Source organism: Berghia stephanieae, chromosome 8 (genome assembly GCF_034508935.2).
Source record: "Berghia stephanieae isolate SIO BIC M18660-M18661 chromosome 8, UCSD_Bste_1.3, whole genome shotgun sequence".
Classification (NCBI taxonomy): Eukaryota; Metazoa; Mollusca; class Gastropoda; order Nudibranchia; family Aeolidiidae; genus Berghia; species Berghia stephanieae.
Genome location: NC_088367.1, coordinates 3,314,671 through 3,332,170, shown reverse-complemented (window position 1 = coordinate 3,332,170; position 17,500 = coordinate 3,314,671). Strand labels below are relative to the sequence as shown.

Genomic DNA, 17,500 nt, shown 5'->3' with positions numbered 1-17,500 from the left:
TACCCCGTATATCAACAATTGTTGATCTGGGTGACAATATGGATTTATATAGCGCCTTACCCCGTATATCAACAATTGTTGATCTGGGTGACAATATGGATTTTATATAGCGCCTTACCCCGTATATCAACAATTGTTGAGCTGGGTGACAATATGGATTTTATATAGCGCCTTACCCCGTATATCAACAATTGTTGAGCTGGGTGACAATATGGATTTTATATAGCGCCTTACCCCGTATATCAACAATTGTTGATCTGGGTGACAATATGGATTTTATATAGCGCCTTACCCCGTATATCAACAATTGTTGAGCTGGGTGACAATATGGATTTTATATAGCGCCTTACCCCGTATATCAACAAGCTCAAAGCGCTTAACAGTAGCGTGGCTACTTTCACTCAAACATACAACCACTCAAACATGCAATGTCAAACAAAGCAATAGATAGAATGCGCTTGGCCAAGGAGTTCACAACATTGACATCCGGAAGTATAACGGACCAACACAAAAACTCTGTGTAACCATGAACTTTTATAGTCTGGTTAATACAGTTTAGTGAGAACAACTCACAAACGCGGATGGCAAAACAATAACAAAGGCCTGAGTGACGTCATCTGCATACTATCTATATAATTCTACAGTACTACATACATATAATATTAAAAAGAAACCTTGTAAGATGTTTAAAAAAAAAAAAGAAATCTGCAAATCCTTCAAGACAAATTCCCCCTTGGGGGTTGTATAGATAGTATGCAGATGACGTCACTCAGGCCTTTGTTATTGTTTTTGCCATCCGCGTTTGTGAGTTGTTCTCACTAAACTGTATTAACCAGACTATGAAAGTTCATGGTTACACAGAGCTTGTGTGTTGGTCCGTTATATTTCCGGAGGGCAATGTTGTGAACTCCTTGGCCAAGCGCATTCTATCTATAAAGGGAAATAATGAGCTTTTACATAGCGCAATATCCACTAAATGTGCTCAAAGCGCTTTACAAGGTTCCCTGACCAACAGCAACACGTAACATTTAGAACGAGACATGACGCCTGTTAGCCGATATTGCAATATATTTTTTCCGACAGGCAAGCAACGCTGTTAACGGCCAGTAGGTACTCATTTTACACCTGAGTACGGTGAGAGAATGTAAGTAAAGAGCCTTCTTCCAAAGGACTAAACTATGCGCCCAGCGAGGCTCGAACCCACGACCTTCCGATCCGATAGCGAGTGTCATACCACAAGACCACATCACAGAATAAAACAGAATCGTATAAATTTATGACTTTATCCTTTCCCTTCTACGTCATCCATTAATGTGGACTCGAGACATAAAAAAGAGTTATCGAGCTGCATTGTGACCAAACGGAGGTCCGGATAGCTCAGTTGGTAGAGCACTCGCTTCACACGCAAAGGGGACCGAGATCGATCCCGGGTGCAGCTGAGATATATTTTTCTGACCCCCCCCCCCCCTGTCTACCCAGCAGTTTATGAGTAGCTGAGTCTGTTTGATTTGGCGGAAAGTACTCCGCGATACACTAGCGTCCTATCCAAAGGATAGCAAACAATTGCTATATTCCGTTTCACGCTATAGAAACCGGGATAAACTCCGTCTCCCTGGGCCGAATGGATCTGGAGGACTACCTTGACCTACTTTGATTGTGACCAAAAGCATTTTTTCTAAAAACAAAAAGAAAAGAATTGGCCAGAAAACTTTGTTCTTTTACGCCAAATATCGATTGGTTTGAATGACCCCAACTTGGCAAACAGTCTAAGACAGCCTAAGCTTTGGCTTCGTCTGCTCGTCTCAGAATAATTTGAGACATTTTATTGTGATAAGAAAATGGAGTCTCCGAAAGCGAGTGTCATACCACAAGACCACATTCATAGCCACACAGAATAAAACAAAATCGTTAAAATTTATGACTTTATCCCTTCCCTTTTACGTCACCCAGTTTAACCCTCTCCTTACCAACTACAGCAAAATCGTCACATTTGCTACGACACAATATAAGATACATCTTTATTATTCAGATTTATTTTTTACATCACAATGTTTGAATAATGATCTTTGTTTAATTAATAGGAACATAAAGTTGTTTTGTAGAGAGATTGTTTGAGTTTATAAATTCAATTTATCTGCTGGGTAAGCCCGCCATTTTTGGGAAAATACTGTAAATGATCGGTAAGGAGAGAGAGAGTTAATGTGAACGTGAGACATAAAAGAGTTATCTAGCTGCACTGTGACCAAACGGGAGTCCCGATAGATAGCTCAGTTGGTAGAGCACTCGCTTCACACGCAAAGGGACTGAGATTGATCCATTATGAAGGCAAGATTATATTTTTCCTGACACCCCTGTTCTATTAGATGTGATTGGGTAAATAGGTCTGTTTGATCTGGCGGAAAGTATTTTAGGATAGACTAGAATCTTATCCAAAAGGGAGCAAGCAATTATTATGCCCTCTTTAAATAAAAAGATTGTAGTTGGTTACATTATATTATTACAAGTTAACGTATGGGCTTTCCCCTTAAGACGGCGGAGTTACTACTGTCCGTTTCACGCTATAGAAACCGGGATAGATTCCCGACTCCCTGGGCCTAATGCAACGTGCACTTAATTTCAGGTCTGAAAAGGTAACCCAACTCCTTATGGGCATATTGTGGTCATGGAAATCTAAAAAATGACGCAAAATATTATTATCCATTACATCAATGTTAAACTTGGCCCATAAGTGGGTTCGGATGTCAGACCGGCGTATACGTCGGCCTAATGGCTCTTAATTCTTAACCCTCTTCTTACCACCTACAGCAAAACCGTCACTTTTGTTACGACACAATATATATTTTTTTCTTATTCAGATAAATTTTGTACACCACAACGATCTTTGCTTAATTAATTCTTCTTCTTCTTCAAGTACCAAGTCTGTGCCAGACATCGGTGATCATGGTACGCCATTCATCTCTCTGATCAGATAACCTAAAAAAAAGCAACTAATATTACTCTTCTCTTTCTTTGTCACCCAGCTGTTCAAACTATTCAAATATGTTATTCTTGGTCTACCTTTACTCTTTTTACCTTCTATCTTTCCTGTGAGAGCAAGATGTCCAATACAATTATGTCGATTTAGGTGACCTAAAAATTGCATTTGTCTTTTTCTTATTGTACGAATTAATAACCTTTTAGTTTTAGCTTGCTCTAATACTTCTTCATTAGTTTTCTTCTCTGTCCATGAGATTCTTAAAATCCTTCTATGAAACCACATTTCTGCTGCCTCCAGTTTCTTTCTTATGTCTTCTGTAATTGTCCAAATTTCACAGCCATATAATAATAATGACCATACATAGACCTTCAAAACCCTAATTAATAAGAACATAAAATTGTTTTGTAGAGAGATTGTTTGAGTTATATATATATATATATATATATATATATATATATATATATATATATATATATATATATATATATACATATATATATATATATATATATATATATATATATATATATATATAATATATATATATATATATATATATATATATATATATATATATATGAGTGTTGGTGGGTACTTGTAGGTACGAGAGTGCTCGATAATGTTGGTTAGAGCTAATATAAAATATAAATGGAGTCACTCACTTATTTATGGCCGAAACACATGTTTCTGTGGTCTCCATCCACGTCGTCAGTCGGCATATTATGTCCGTAGAATGATTTCAATGAACATTGAAGCCCCGAATGGAATAAAGTCATTCTACGGGCACAATACGCCGACTGACGACGTGGATGGAGACCACAGAAACATGTGTTTCGGCCATAAATGAGTGACTACATATGTATATATATATATACACACATACACACACACACACACACACACACACACACATATGATGTACTCACAGATATTCCAAAGTGGACAATCCGACAAAGGCGTTGTCTGGGATCGTGTGGATGAAGTTGTTGGACAGGGTCAAGTCGTGGAGGTTGGACAGTCCTTTAAAGAGCTGACCGTCCAGAGAGGTCAGTTCGTTGTTGGCCATGTTACTGTCAGGACAGATTGGAGGAAGGATGGGTGGGTTGGTTTATAGGAATGAATCATAATAGTAATGATGGTGATGATGATGATGATGATGATGATGATGATGATGATGATGATGATGATGATGATGATGATGATAATAGTAGTAATAAAAATAATAATAATTATAATAATTATTATTATTATTATTATTATTATTATTATTATTATTATTATTATTATTATTATTATTATATTATCATTATTATTATTATTATTATTATTATTATTATTATTACTATTATAATCTTATGGCCAAAATATAATTTGCAATTCAGAGACCATCCATCCATGCCATCAACATATATTGATTGAGACTTTACAAGTTAACCACAGAATTCTGGAAAAAAAATAACGTGTTTAAAAATTTGGCCAGAAAACATGTCCTTAACCCTCTCCTTACCAAGTACAGAAAAATCGTCACATTCGTTACGATACAACCAACATTTTTCTAATTCAAATTTCTTTTGTACATCATAAAATTTACAGAAAATGAACAGTGTGTTTTATCTAGAGCATGTTTTGCGAAAGATATTATTTATCGCAAGAACTTTACTGCTATTATGTCTGAGTGATATAAAATATATTTTTGTTTTAGTTGGGTGTGAGGTTTTGGGGAAAATCCTGAAAATGGCTGGTAAGGAGAGAGTTAACCCTGTCCGTACCAACCAAAGGACAATCGTCACATTCGTTACGATGAAATCAAAAATTTTCTCAGTCTAGTTTCTTCTTTATAATATCACAAAATTTAAAGAAAAGTTTTTGCTATAGATAGTATGCAGATGACGTCACTCAGGCCTCTGTTATTGTTTTTGCCATCCGCGTTTGTGAGTTGTTCTCACTAAACTGTATTAACCAGACTATAAAAGTTCATGGTTACACAGAGTTTGTGTGTTGGTCCGTTATACTTCCGGATGGCAATGTTGTGAACTCTTTGGCCAAGCGCATTCTATCTATAGCGAGCTATAAAAACTTGACACTGTGTTTGTAGATAGAGCTCATTTTGCTGAACAATATTATGTATAGAATGTACGCGTTGATTTTCTGTTTGAGTAAGAAATATTTATTTTTGTGTTGGGTTGTGAAAGCTTGTTATGCTACACAAAAATTATGTATAAAGTGTGGCTATGTGGTCTAGTGGTATGACACTCGCTTTCGGATCGGAAGGTCCTGGGTTCGAGCCTCGCGCTCGGCGCATAGTTGAGTCCTTGGAAAAGACTCTTTACTCAAATTCTCTTACCGTACTCAGGTGTAAAATGAGTACCTGGCCGTTAACAGCGTTATCTTTGTCCGAAAAAAAAATGTAATGTCGCTTAACAGGCGTCATGTCCCGTCCTATATGTTAAATGTTGCTGTTGACCAGGGACCCTTTGTAAAGCGCTTGAGCACATTTAGTGGATATTGCGCTATATGTTAAAAAAATTAAGCTCAAAAATGCTCAATATAAGTAGGTACTTGTATCTCCTCAGTTTTATTGTAAAACAATCAAGAATTTCCTGAAAAAGGCTCCATAAGGAGAAAGTTAAGTATTGATCTCATTAAATGACCCCCATCTTGGCAAAACTCTCAAACCTGGGACCTGCTAAATCGGCGTATAAAAATGTCAAGTTATTTTTGCACAATTTTTTTCTTTTTCTTTGTAGTCCTTCAGAGAGCCATTAGGCCCATGGAGCCGGAGTTTATCCCGGTTTCTATAGCGTGAAAAGGACAATAGCAATTGCTTGCTACCCTTTGGATAGGACGCTAGTCTATCGCAAAGTACCTACTTCCCGCCAAATCTAACAGACTCAGCTACCCATCCATTCACTGCTACTGGGTGGACAGGGGTGTCAGAGAAGAAAAAAAATATGGACTGCACCCGGGATCTATCTCGGTCCCTTTGCTTTTGAAGCGAGTGCTCTACCAACTGAGCTATCAGGATCCTCTATCTATGTGTGTTTAATAAAAGTGCAGATTGGACCAGCCAATACATACACGTCAATCATTACCATTTAAAAACAAAAAAAGAAAAATAATGGCGTTGCTTTAAAAAATAAAATCAATCAAAAAATATGTGATCCATCGTCTCAAAACGGTAATATGTCGAAACGAACCAAATGCTTAAAAGCCGAACTAAATGTTTAACTGGTCAAAAATATAAATTGTTGGCATTAGCACCCTAAAACATGGTATCCATTCTCCTCAATAAAGCATACAAACTCAACACAAGACTGATATTTCTGGCTATAAATTCAATTTTCAACATCTTAACCAACCCGACTTAAAACCGTTTTGAGGCAAAGAGTCACATACATAGTTTTTCAATTTTGAACAAAGAAAAATACTGATGTTTTCCTGACCCCCCCCCCCCCCCCCCCCCCCCCCCCCCCCCCCCCCCCTGCTCGCACTTTCAAAAATCTTTTTGAATGATGAAAGTAAATAGATAGAACGTAGGCCTCTTCAAAAAAAAATTATTTATTGGTGTCCTTGGCCTTATCTAAGATGCTATCTGCAGACGTCTGCTGTTACTGCCTGTCTATGTTTTATTTATTATTAGAACAACAACAACAGAACGGCTTTTTACTTTGGGACAAAAAGGGGAGATAATTCGCAAAACTCTTCAATCATGCTAAGCTCCCTTTTGAATTCATTCGACTGACGGGAGGAGATTTATATTGAAATACGATGATGCGTCGACACACAAGATCTGTGGGTTTTCCCGAAGCCCCGAGTACTCAATCGATCCCGTTTCTCGTGTTTATTGAAAACAATAGCCGTTATCTGGACCATTACATGATGATAATAATATGTGACCCTTCGCCTCGAAAACGGTATTGATTCGTGTTGGTTAAGATGTTGAAAATATTGAATTTGTAGCCAGAAATTGATATCAGTCTTGTGTTGAGTTTGTATGTTTAATTGATGAGAATGGATACCATATTTGGGGGATAGCGTGGCTCAACGGTACGGTCTTTGCTTCGTACCCGAAAGGTACCGAGTTCGATCACTCGCCGCTGCGCTGAGTGGCCTTGAGCAAGTCACCTCTCGCCCTAGCTCAATTTGCGGCGCTGCACTGCGGCTGACGTCTTGGTTATTCCAGTGTTCCCTTGGAATAGACCCTAAAGACAAATTTCCCCTATGGGATGAATAAAGGGAATTTTTATTTTTTTTAATTTTTATTTCATATTTTAGGTTGTTAATGCCAACAATTTATATTTTTGACCAGTTTAACATTAAATTCGGCTTTTAAGCATAAGGTCCGATCCGACATAATACCGTTTTGATGCGATGGGACACATATATTTTAAAAAAGGGATAAATGAATGGCGTTACACTAGTGGCAGTGTTAGTAGGTCTTTGGAAACGGGTGATCGTGGGTCGAATCCTGTAGGTAAATTATATTGAGATTGTTTTGTTGGTTTGTTTTTTTTTCCCCAGAACAGTACGCTATGTGGTCTAGTGGTGACATGACATGATATTCGCTTTCGGGTTGGAAGGTCCTGGGTTCGACCCTCGCTCAGTGCATAGTCTAGTTGAGTCCTTGGAAAAATGCTCTTTACTCACATTCCCTCGCCGTATTCATGTGTAAAATGAGTGTCTGGCCGCTAGTAGCGTTGTTTCTGTCGGAAAAAATTGCAATATCGCCTAACAGGCGTCATGTCTCGTTCTACGTGTTACGTGTTGGTCATGGACCCCTTGTAAAGCGTTTTGAGCGCGTTTATAAAAACTCAAGTAAAAGCTATTGATTGATTTTAGTTTTTAAAAGCAACACCATTATTATGTGGGTTTTTTAATGGCAAAAACCAATCAAAACATCTGGCATATTTTAATAAAAAACAAGTCACTTCATACGGATATCTTATATAGAAGGAACGCAATGACGTCACTTGGCTATTTGTTATTGTTTTCAGACAGCCATTTTAATGAGTAGCATTCACTAAATTGTATCAATCTGACTATAAAACCGTTTAAGGACACAAATCGTTTTGTGTGTTGGTAGTACGTTTTATCCGACTGGCGGATGTTGTGATTTTTAAAACTAAACGCATAGCATGAATACTTACAGATTTGAAAGTTCTGAGCAGAGAGACATGTTTGGAACGGTGCCAATCTTATTAGAATGGACGTCACTGGACAAAAATAAACAAAGAAAGAAAGAAATAAGGATAACTAATTAATTAAACATTAAATCTATAATTAGCTCAACCATTTAATTAAACATTAAATCAATTATTAAATCAATCAATCATTAAATCAATTTTTGAATTTATCATTAAATCGATCAATCATTCAATCAATCACTAAATCAAGCATAAATCAACCAATCATTCAATCAATCACTAAATCAAGCATAAATCAACCAATCATTAAATCATTCTTCAGTCACGACACCAATCAATCATTAAATCAATAAATCAGCAAATCATTCTACTATTAAATCAATCAATCGTTAAATCTATCAATCGTTAAATCAACCAATCGTTAAATCTATCAATCATTAAATCAACCAATCGTTAAATCTATCAATCATTAAATCAACCAATCGTTAAATCTATCAATCATTAAATCAACCAATCGTTAAATCTATCAATCATTACACAACCAATCGTTAAATCTATCAATCATTAAATCAACCAATCGTTAAATCTATCAATCATTAAATCAACCAATCGTTAAATCTATCAATCATTAAATCAACCAATCGTTAAATCTATCAATCATTACACAATCAATCGTTAAATCTATCAATCATTACACAACCAAACGTTAAATCTATCAATCATTACGCAACCAATCGTTAAATCTATCAATCATTACACAACCAATCGTTAAATCTATCAATCATTACACAACCAATCGTTAAATCTATCAATCATTAAATCAACCAATCGTTAAATCTATCAATCATTAAATCAACCAATCGTTAAATCTATCAATCATTAAATCAACCAATCGTTAAATCTATCAATCATTACACAACCAATCGTTAAATCTATCAATCATTAAATCAACCAATCGTTAAATCTATCAATCATTAAATCAACCAATCGTTAAATCTATCAATCATTAAATCAACCAATCGTTAAATCTATCAATCATTACACAATCAATCGTTAAATCTATCAATCATTACACAACCAAACGTTAAATCTATCAATCATTACGCAACCAATCGTTAAATCTATCAATCATTACACAACCAATCGTTAAATCTATCAATCATTACACAACCAATCGTTAAATCTATCAATCATTACACAACCAATCGTTAAATCTATCAATCATTACACAACCAATCGTTAAATCTATCAATCATTACACAACCAATCGTTAAATCTATCAATCATTACACAACCAATCGTTAAATCTATCAATCATTACACAACCAATCGTTAAATCTATCAAGTATCAAATCAATCAATAATGAAATCAATCAATCGTTTAATCTATTAATCATTACATCAATCAAATGTTAAATCAATCAATCATTAAATCAAACAATCGCTAAGTCTTGTCTTGTAATCATTAAATCAATCCATTATTAAATAACAAAACGTTAAATCAATCAATTACTAAATCAAAGAAAAATCGTTAAATCAATCAATCGATCCATCGAAAAGGATGGATTGGGCAGTGTCTCACCGGTACAGCGTCTCTCGTCTTACACCAAATGGCAAACGATGTCGAGGTTGGTCATTGACCCGGTGGGTGACAACGATCGCAAAACCCATGTCCGATTCGCGGGCTTGTGGTTTGACACTCGCTTTCGGATCGGAAGGTCCTAGGTTCGAGCCTCTCTCGGAGCATAGTTGAGTCCTTGGAGAAGGCTCTTTACTCACATTCTCTCACCATACTCAGGTGGCAAAGGAGTACCTGACCGTTAACAGCATTGTCCCTGTCCAAAAAAAATTGCAATAATAATATCGCCTAACAGGCGTCATGTCCTGTCCATCCTCCGTGTTAAATGTTGCTGTTGGCCAGGGACCCCTTGTCAAGCGCTTTGAGCACGTTTAGTTTAGTGGATATTGCGCTATATAAATGCTCAATTTAAAGCTGTCAATACCATCAATTGAATATGAAGCAAGCGACAACTTACAACGAGGTGATATTGGGCAAATATCGACACAGGTCTTTGGGCAGGGACTTGATGTTGGCTCTGTCCAGCTGGATTATCTTGAGTCTGTTGGTACCGGTCAAATCAGGGAATCGTACCAGATCGTGGACTTCTGACAGAACTCTGTTAGGGGAGGGTATTGTTGTTGTTGTTGTTATTATTATTATTATTATTATTATTATTATTATTATTATTATTATTATTATTATTATTATTATTATTATTATTATTATTATTACTATTACTATTAGTTATTATCATTATTATTATTATTATTATCATTATTATTATCATTATTGTCATCACTATCATTAAAATAATAATAATCATCATCATAATCATCATCATCATCACCAATCATCATCACCATCACCATCATCATCACCATTACCATTATACATATAAAGTTCTTCCATGTATTAACTCACAACTCTGTAAGCGAAGGCAGATTGGAGAATGCTTTGTCCCCAATCGACTTGATTGGATTATTCCTGAGCACAAGCATCGACAGTTTATCTTTGAACTGGAAGCTCTTGTCGGGCAAGTAGGTCAAGCGGTTTCTCTCCAGATTTCTGCAGGAAAACAAACAAACAAACAAACAAATAAATAAACAAAGTAAAAATAACGAAAGTCATTTCATATCGGGTGCGAGAAATAAAAAAAAATAACGGAAAAGTTTAGAAGTCTCCATCGGAAAGACTATGGATTGCCTGGGTTGGTTCATTGAAGTATCGAATAGGATTCAATAGTCTGATGTCACGCCGCCAGGCAACGGCGGCCATCTTGGTTCTAAACAAAGAAAATCATTACTTTTTATTCTTCATGCTGGCTAGAACTTTTCATATATCTTGTGATCAGAATGTGTAAAAGTCAAAACATGATCAAATTTATGTGTTTTTTTTCCCTCTGGATACGCTTTCATGCTCGCCGGAGAAATATTTCATACGGGCGTCCGCCATTGTTCTCATAGTTTAGAGCCAGTGTTACTAAGTTACCATGCGTCATAAGGAAGGAAGTGACGTTATGACTGTTGAAGAGTATTGAAAGTAAAAATGACTGAATCTCCAGCTCTTCCAGCTACAAAATGGTATGATACGATTTTAGGTCCAACTCAGTGATGGAGAGAAAGGTTGTTGAAGACATTTGCTCCGTAGGGAGCCCGATAATGATGATGATGATGATGATGATGATGATGATGATGATGATGATGATGATGATGATGATGATAATAATAATAATGATAATAATAAGTGCATAAATAAATCGAGTCTTACTGAAAAGGGAAAACTCCGGATTTGTCTCAAATTGATTTTCTGTACAGATTTTTATTTTTTAATTACGCCCTTCCGCCACGGCATCATAAGAGATAGTCGCCTAGGCATTCCATGAAGGAATATAGATAGATAATCCACCAAACAAGATGTCTGATGTCAACAGGAATCACCCATGCCGTCCAAGTGAGCCAATTAATAATTGAGCTTTATATAGGGCAATATCCACTAAATGTGCTCAAAGCGCTTTACAAGGGGTCCCTGGTCAACAGCAACATTTAACATGTAGGACGGGACATGACGCCTGTTAGGCGATATTAACCCTCTTCCGCACTAGGACAGGACTGTCCTGGGACAGTCCTGTCCCAAATCTGTAACATATAGAATTTAGAGAAATCTTCCGCACCTATTGGGACGGGACAAAACAGTCCCGTTGTGTCCCAAGCAGTTGTGAAATGCTACAAAATCAACGGGACAGGACTGTCCCAGTCCCGTGTTCATATCGTTTGTGATAGTAGAAAAATATAGCAGTCTTCCGCACTAGGACAAAAAAGTCCCAGACTTGGCGGCGCCGTGTCAAAATTGAAATGCCTGTCTTTATTTTCTACTTTATTTTCTACTAGCTACTACTACTATTCCTGCTACTACGACTACTACTACTACTACTACTACTACTACTACTACTACTACTACTACTACTACTACTACTACCACTACTACTACTACTACTACTACTACTACTACTACTACTACTACTACTACTACTACTACTACTACTGTTGCTTCTGCTGCTGCTAATGCCACTAATATTTAATACCTACATCCCTTACATTTTGTATTTATTTCCAATTCCGTTGTATTTATTTTCCAACAATAGTCCACACTTTATTTTAGTTCACTGTCTTCTATACTGCATTACACAGTTCCTCCCCGCCTTCCCTCTTTTGACCTTTTATAAATTTCTATTGCTCTGTTTTAATTCGCGCTTCCTCACAAAGTAGCATACAATTTCCTGCCCATCAATGTTTTTGTTTATGCATCTTAACAACGCCACTACCACATTATCTCATTCGTCTGTAGTTTTTAATGCATCATGTGTTGTTTATGAAGGGGAAACCCGAAACGTCCATTTTATCTGTTTTGGTATATTAAACTGAAGCTTACATTCAATTTCACAGTTATAATTTATTTATGTATTTCAATTCTGAATATAAAAAAGCAAGAACAATTCAAAAAATAATTCTATGTGATGAAACCACGCACAGAAGGCATCGCAACATAAACATTTTCGGCCATTTAAAAACGTATGTTTATAAATATAATTTAAGAAGTGTCACACTGTGACACAGCAGTAACGTGTCTAAAACCGGTCGCACATCTATTCGGTAACCTGTGTTATCAAGTATCTTTATCGTTATTTATTTCGGGAATTCTCAATGAAAATATTTTAAAGTAAGTCCTTCTGAGCCACTTGGACTCATTGTAAGACAAATTAAATCCTTTAGAGCCTTGTAGCCAATGGTGCAGGAGTTATCCCGGTTTCAATAACGTGAAGCGGACAATTAACGTATTTGTTTGAAAACCTTTGAACAGGACGCTAGTCTATCGCAGATTACTATCCCAGCTTGACAGGTACCCTTTTACACCTGAATGGAGTGAGTGATTGGAGGAAATTTTCTTGCTCTAGAAAGGACAAATTGGCTTCGGTCGGAATCGAACACAGAACCTCTGAGTCCAGAGTACAACGCGCTAGCCATGGGCCATCTTGCCTCCTAAGCTTATAAATCCGGAACTTATCCATGTTTCTGTGGCGTTGAGCAGACAGATAACAGTTTAAATTAAAAAAAAAAAATTCCCTTTATCATCCCATAGGGGAAATTTTTCTCGAGGGTCTATTCTAAGGGAAGACTGGAATAACCCAGGCGTCAGCCGCAATGCAGCGCCGCAAATTTAGCTAGGACGAGGTATAACCCAGGCGTCAGCCGCAGTGCAGCGCCCCAAATTGAGCTAGGCGAGGTGACTTAGTCAACTGATGCCTTTCGGGTACGAAGCATGCTGACTTTCTATTATCCTCTTGAATGATGCTAGTCCGTCAAAGATTACTTTCATCAGCGAACTGGTACTCATTTGCACCTGGGTAAAATGAGATGATTCTAAGAAAGTCATTTTAGGATAAGATCGGAGATCACCATAGAGTCTACGGAATTGACCCTTGAGCAATCTTTGGGCCATTAAAGGATGCACCCAATATTGTTTTCTCTTTCAATTTGTCTTTTTTTTCCACGTAGTAAAGCACAGAAATATGCAACCTCTATTTCATCCATTACTACTACTACTACTACTACTACTACTACTACTACTACTACTACTACTACTACTACTACTACTACTACTACTACTACTACTAGTAGAGAGTAGTAGTAGTAGTAGTAGTAGTAGTAGTAGTAGTAGTAGTAGTAGTAGTGGTAGTAGTGGTAGTAGTAGAAGTAGTAGTAGTAGTAGTAGTAGTAGTAGTAGTAGTAGTAGTAGTAGTAGTAGTAGTAGTGGTAGTAGTAGTAGTAGTAGTAGTAGTAGTAGTAGTAGTAGTAGTAGTAGTAGTAGTAGTAGTAGTAGTAGTAGCAGCAGCAGCAATAATATTACTCTTGCTATAAGAATATGTCATGATTATATAAATCTTATGTAAACAAATCCCATTGTACAGTATAAAAAATCATTATCGTCATGTCGTATCGTATGTTGATTCATAAAATGTGAATTATTAGAGTTGTAATTGCCTACAAAAAAACTTTTGAAACTTGTAAAAATAAATAAATAATGCATTCGCGCAGGTGTGTCCTGGGACAGTCCTGTCCTAGTGCGGAACCCCTTTTGAATAGAAGTTTTCTCCAGTGGGACAGGACAAATTTGTCCCGGGACAGTTTTGTCCTAGTGCGGAAGGAGTCTTACAGTTTTTCGGACAAAGACAACGCTGTTAACGGCAAGATACTCATTTTACACCTGAGTACGGTGAGAGAATGTGAGTAAAGAGCCTTTTCCAAGGACTCAACTATGCGCCGAGCGCGAGGCTCGAACCCAGGACCTTCCTATCCGAAAGCGAGTGTCATACCACTAGACCTCATAGCCAATTGGGGGTTAATAACCTTCCCAAGGAAAAAAAACGAAAGTGCCTGAAGCATTTACAGATACAGATTTAATCAAGGGATATAATATATCTATATATATATATATATATATATATATATATATATATATATATATATATATAATATATATATATATATCTTATTATATTTGGCAAATTGAATTCTGTGTAACACTAACTAAGGCTCTGAAACCGCTGGACCAATCGTCACCAAATTTTGAATGGTGTTTAAAATACGCTTCAACAGTCATAACGTCACTTCCCTCGTAATGACGCATGGTAACTTAGTGACTGGTTCTAAACTATCGGAACAATGGCGGACGCCTTTATGAAATACTTCTCCGAGGAGCATAAACGTGTATCCAGAGGAGAGAAACATAATAATCTGATCATGTTTTTTACTTTTATACATTCTGATCGCATGATATGTGAAAAAGCTCTTGCCAGCATGAAGAATAAAAAGTACCGATTTTCTTTGTTTAGAACCAAGCTGCTCGTTGCTGTGTGGACGTGGTGACGTCAGACGATTGAATTCTATTGACATGAAGATGGTTTGTATGTATTATGAGATGGATTAGACATCGTGATGATTATATCGACAAATTCAAAATTATTTTGTCAAATCCCATCGAAAACAGACGCCATTATTTTTATCACATTGGGTGTGCGTCAACCTTCCGGTTAGCGAGTATGACAATGAGGTGGGAGTACTTGCATTAAATCGACACTCGTTAGTGGTTCCTCTCATTATTTTTTAATACAAAACACTTTCTTAAAATGTATATATAAACAATTTCCCCCAATGAATTCTACGATAAGTGAACGAAATATATCAGATATTATACTCTTTTTTGTTGTTCTTGGATCAAAATTGTAAAAATGTTTTGAAAAAAGATAGAAATACTCACATTTCTTCAAGGTTGACGAGATGCGAGAGGCTTGTGGACATTTCGTGTATCATATTTCTCTCAAGTTGTCTGGTTGACATAAGAAACAAACATACAGAAAATTGAGTGGAGCAGGCACTTACATTGGTCAAAACAAGAGATGAAGTGAGTAGGAAAGTGCCAGAAGACAATAGAGAATAAACAAAATTTTCGTGGCGGTGATGGGGGTTTGAACCCGCGACCTTACTGGTACGACAACTCCGTAAGGTCGCGGGTTCAAACCCCCATCACCGCCACGAAATGTTTTTTTATTCTCTATTGTCTTCTGGCACTTTCCTACCCAAACAAAAATACAAAAAGGTTGGATTATTAGCTTGTTTGGCGGACAAAAATTATAAGGACAAGAAGAAAATATTATCATTTGCAGATTAAAATTTCAACAAACACCAATCCACAATTGTCAACAGGCAGACATACCAGGCTTCAACAGTCGTGACGTCACTTCCCTCGTAATGACGTATAGTAACTTAGTAACTGGTTCTAAACTATCGGAACAATGGCGACGCCCTTATGAAATACTTCTCCGATGAGAATAAAAGGGTATCCAGAGGAGAAAAAAAACCCATTAAAAATCCGATCATGTTTTGACTTTTATACATTCTGATCTCATGGCATGTGAAAAAGTTCTATCTAGCCAGCATGAAGAATACAAAATACCGGTTTTCTTTGTTTAGAACCAAGCTGCTCGTTGCTGCGCGGACGTGACGTCAGACTATTGAATCCTATTATAAGGATGAGAAGAAAATACTATCACTTGCAGATTAAACTTTCAACAAAAACCATTTCCACAATTCTGTCAACACTCTGAGATAGCACGGACCGGTACCGTACAACCCACTCCTTGACATACACAATCAACAGATCAAACACAACGTATAGATAGAATGGAATTGACGTCACTCGGGTCTTTGGTATTGTTCTTTGCCATCAATTTTTTGAGTAATTCTCACTAAGCTGTATAGATAGAATGGAATTGACGTCACCCAGGTCTTTGGTATTGTTCTTTGCCATCAATTTTTTGAGTAATTCTCACTAAGCTGTATAGATAGAATGGAATTGACGTCACTCAGGTCTTTGGTATTGTTCTTTGCCATCAATTTTTCGAGTAATTCTCACTAAGCTGTATAGATAGAATGGAATTGACGTCACTCAGGTCTTTGGTATTGTTCTTTGCCATCAATTTTTTGAGTAATTCTCACTAAGCTGTATAGATAGAATGGAATTGACGTCACTCAGGTCTTTGGTATTGTTCTTTGCCATCAATTTTTTGAGTAATTCTCACTAAGCTGTATAGATAGAATGGAATTGACGTCACTCAGGTCTTTGGTATTGTTCTTTGCCATCAATTTTTTGAGTAATTCTCACTAAGCTGTATAGATAGAATGGAATTGACGTCACTCAGGTCTTTGGTATTGTTCTTTGCCATCAATTTTTTGGAGTAATTCTCACTAAGCTGTATAGATAGAATGGAATTGACGTCACTCGGGTCTTTGGTATTGTTTTTTGCCATCAATTTTTTGAGTAATTCTCACTAAGCTGTATAGATAGAATGGAATTGACGTCACTCGGGTCTTTGGTATTGTTTTTTGCCATCAATTTTTTGAGTAATTCTCACTAAGGGCATAAGGAAAGTATGAAGTTGACGTCACTCAGGTGTTTGTTTTTTGTTTTATTTTTCCCATCCATGTTTAACAGCAAGGATGTCACTTCCTTCCTAATGACGCATGGTAACTTAGTAACTGGCTCTAAACTATCGGAACAATGGCGGACGCCCTTATTATGAAATATTTCTCCGACGAGCATAAAAGGGTATCCAGGGAAAAAAACATTGTAAATATGATCCTGTTTTGACTTTTACACATTCTGATCACAAGACATGAAAAGTTCTAGCCAGCATGAAGAATAAAAAGTACTAATTTTCTTTGTTTAGAACCACGCTGATCATCGTTGCTGGGCGACGTGACA

The 17,500-nt window shown here is 36.7% G+C and overlaps 1 protein-coding gene across 1 annotated transcript in view; it reads right to left on the bottom strand.

Moving 5' to 3' along the window:
• Nucleotides 1-17,500, bottom strand: part of LOC144977943 (uncharacterized) — a gene marked incomplete in the record, with an annotated part of 62,916 nt that overhangs the window by 31,914 nt on the left and 13,502 nt on the right. The window contains 5 exon segments of the mRNA XM_078923353.1: nt 3,904-4,047; nt 8,125-8,190; nt 10,158-10,298; nt 10,604-10,747; nt 15,497-15,565. Coding sequence (XP_078779479.1) covers nt 3,904-4,047; nt 8,125-8,190; nt 10,158-10,298; nt 10,604-10,747; nt 15,497-15,565 — 564 coding nt within the window.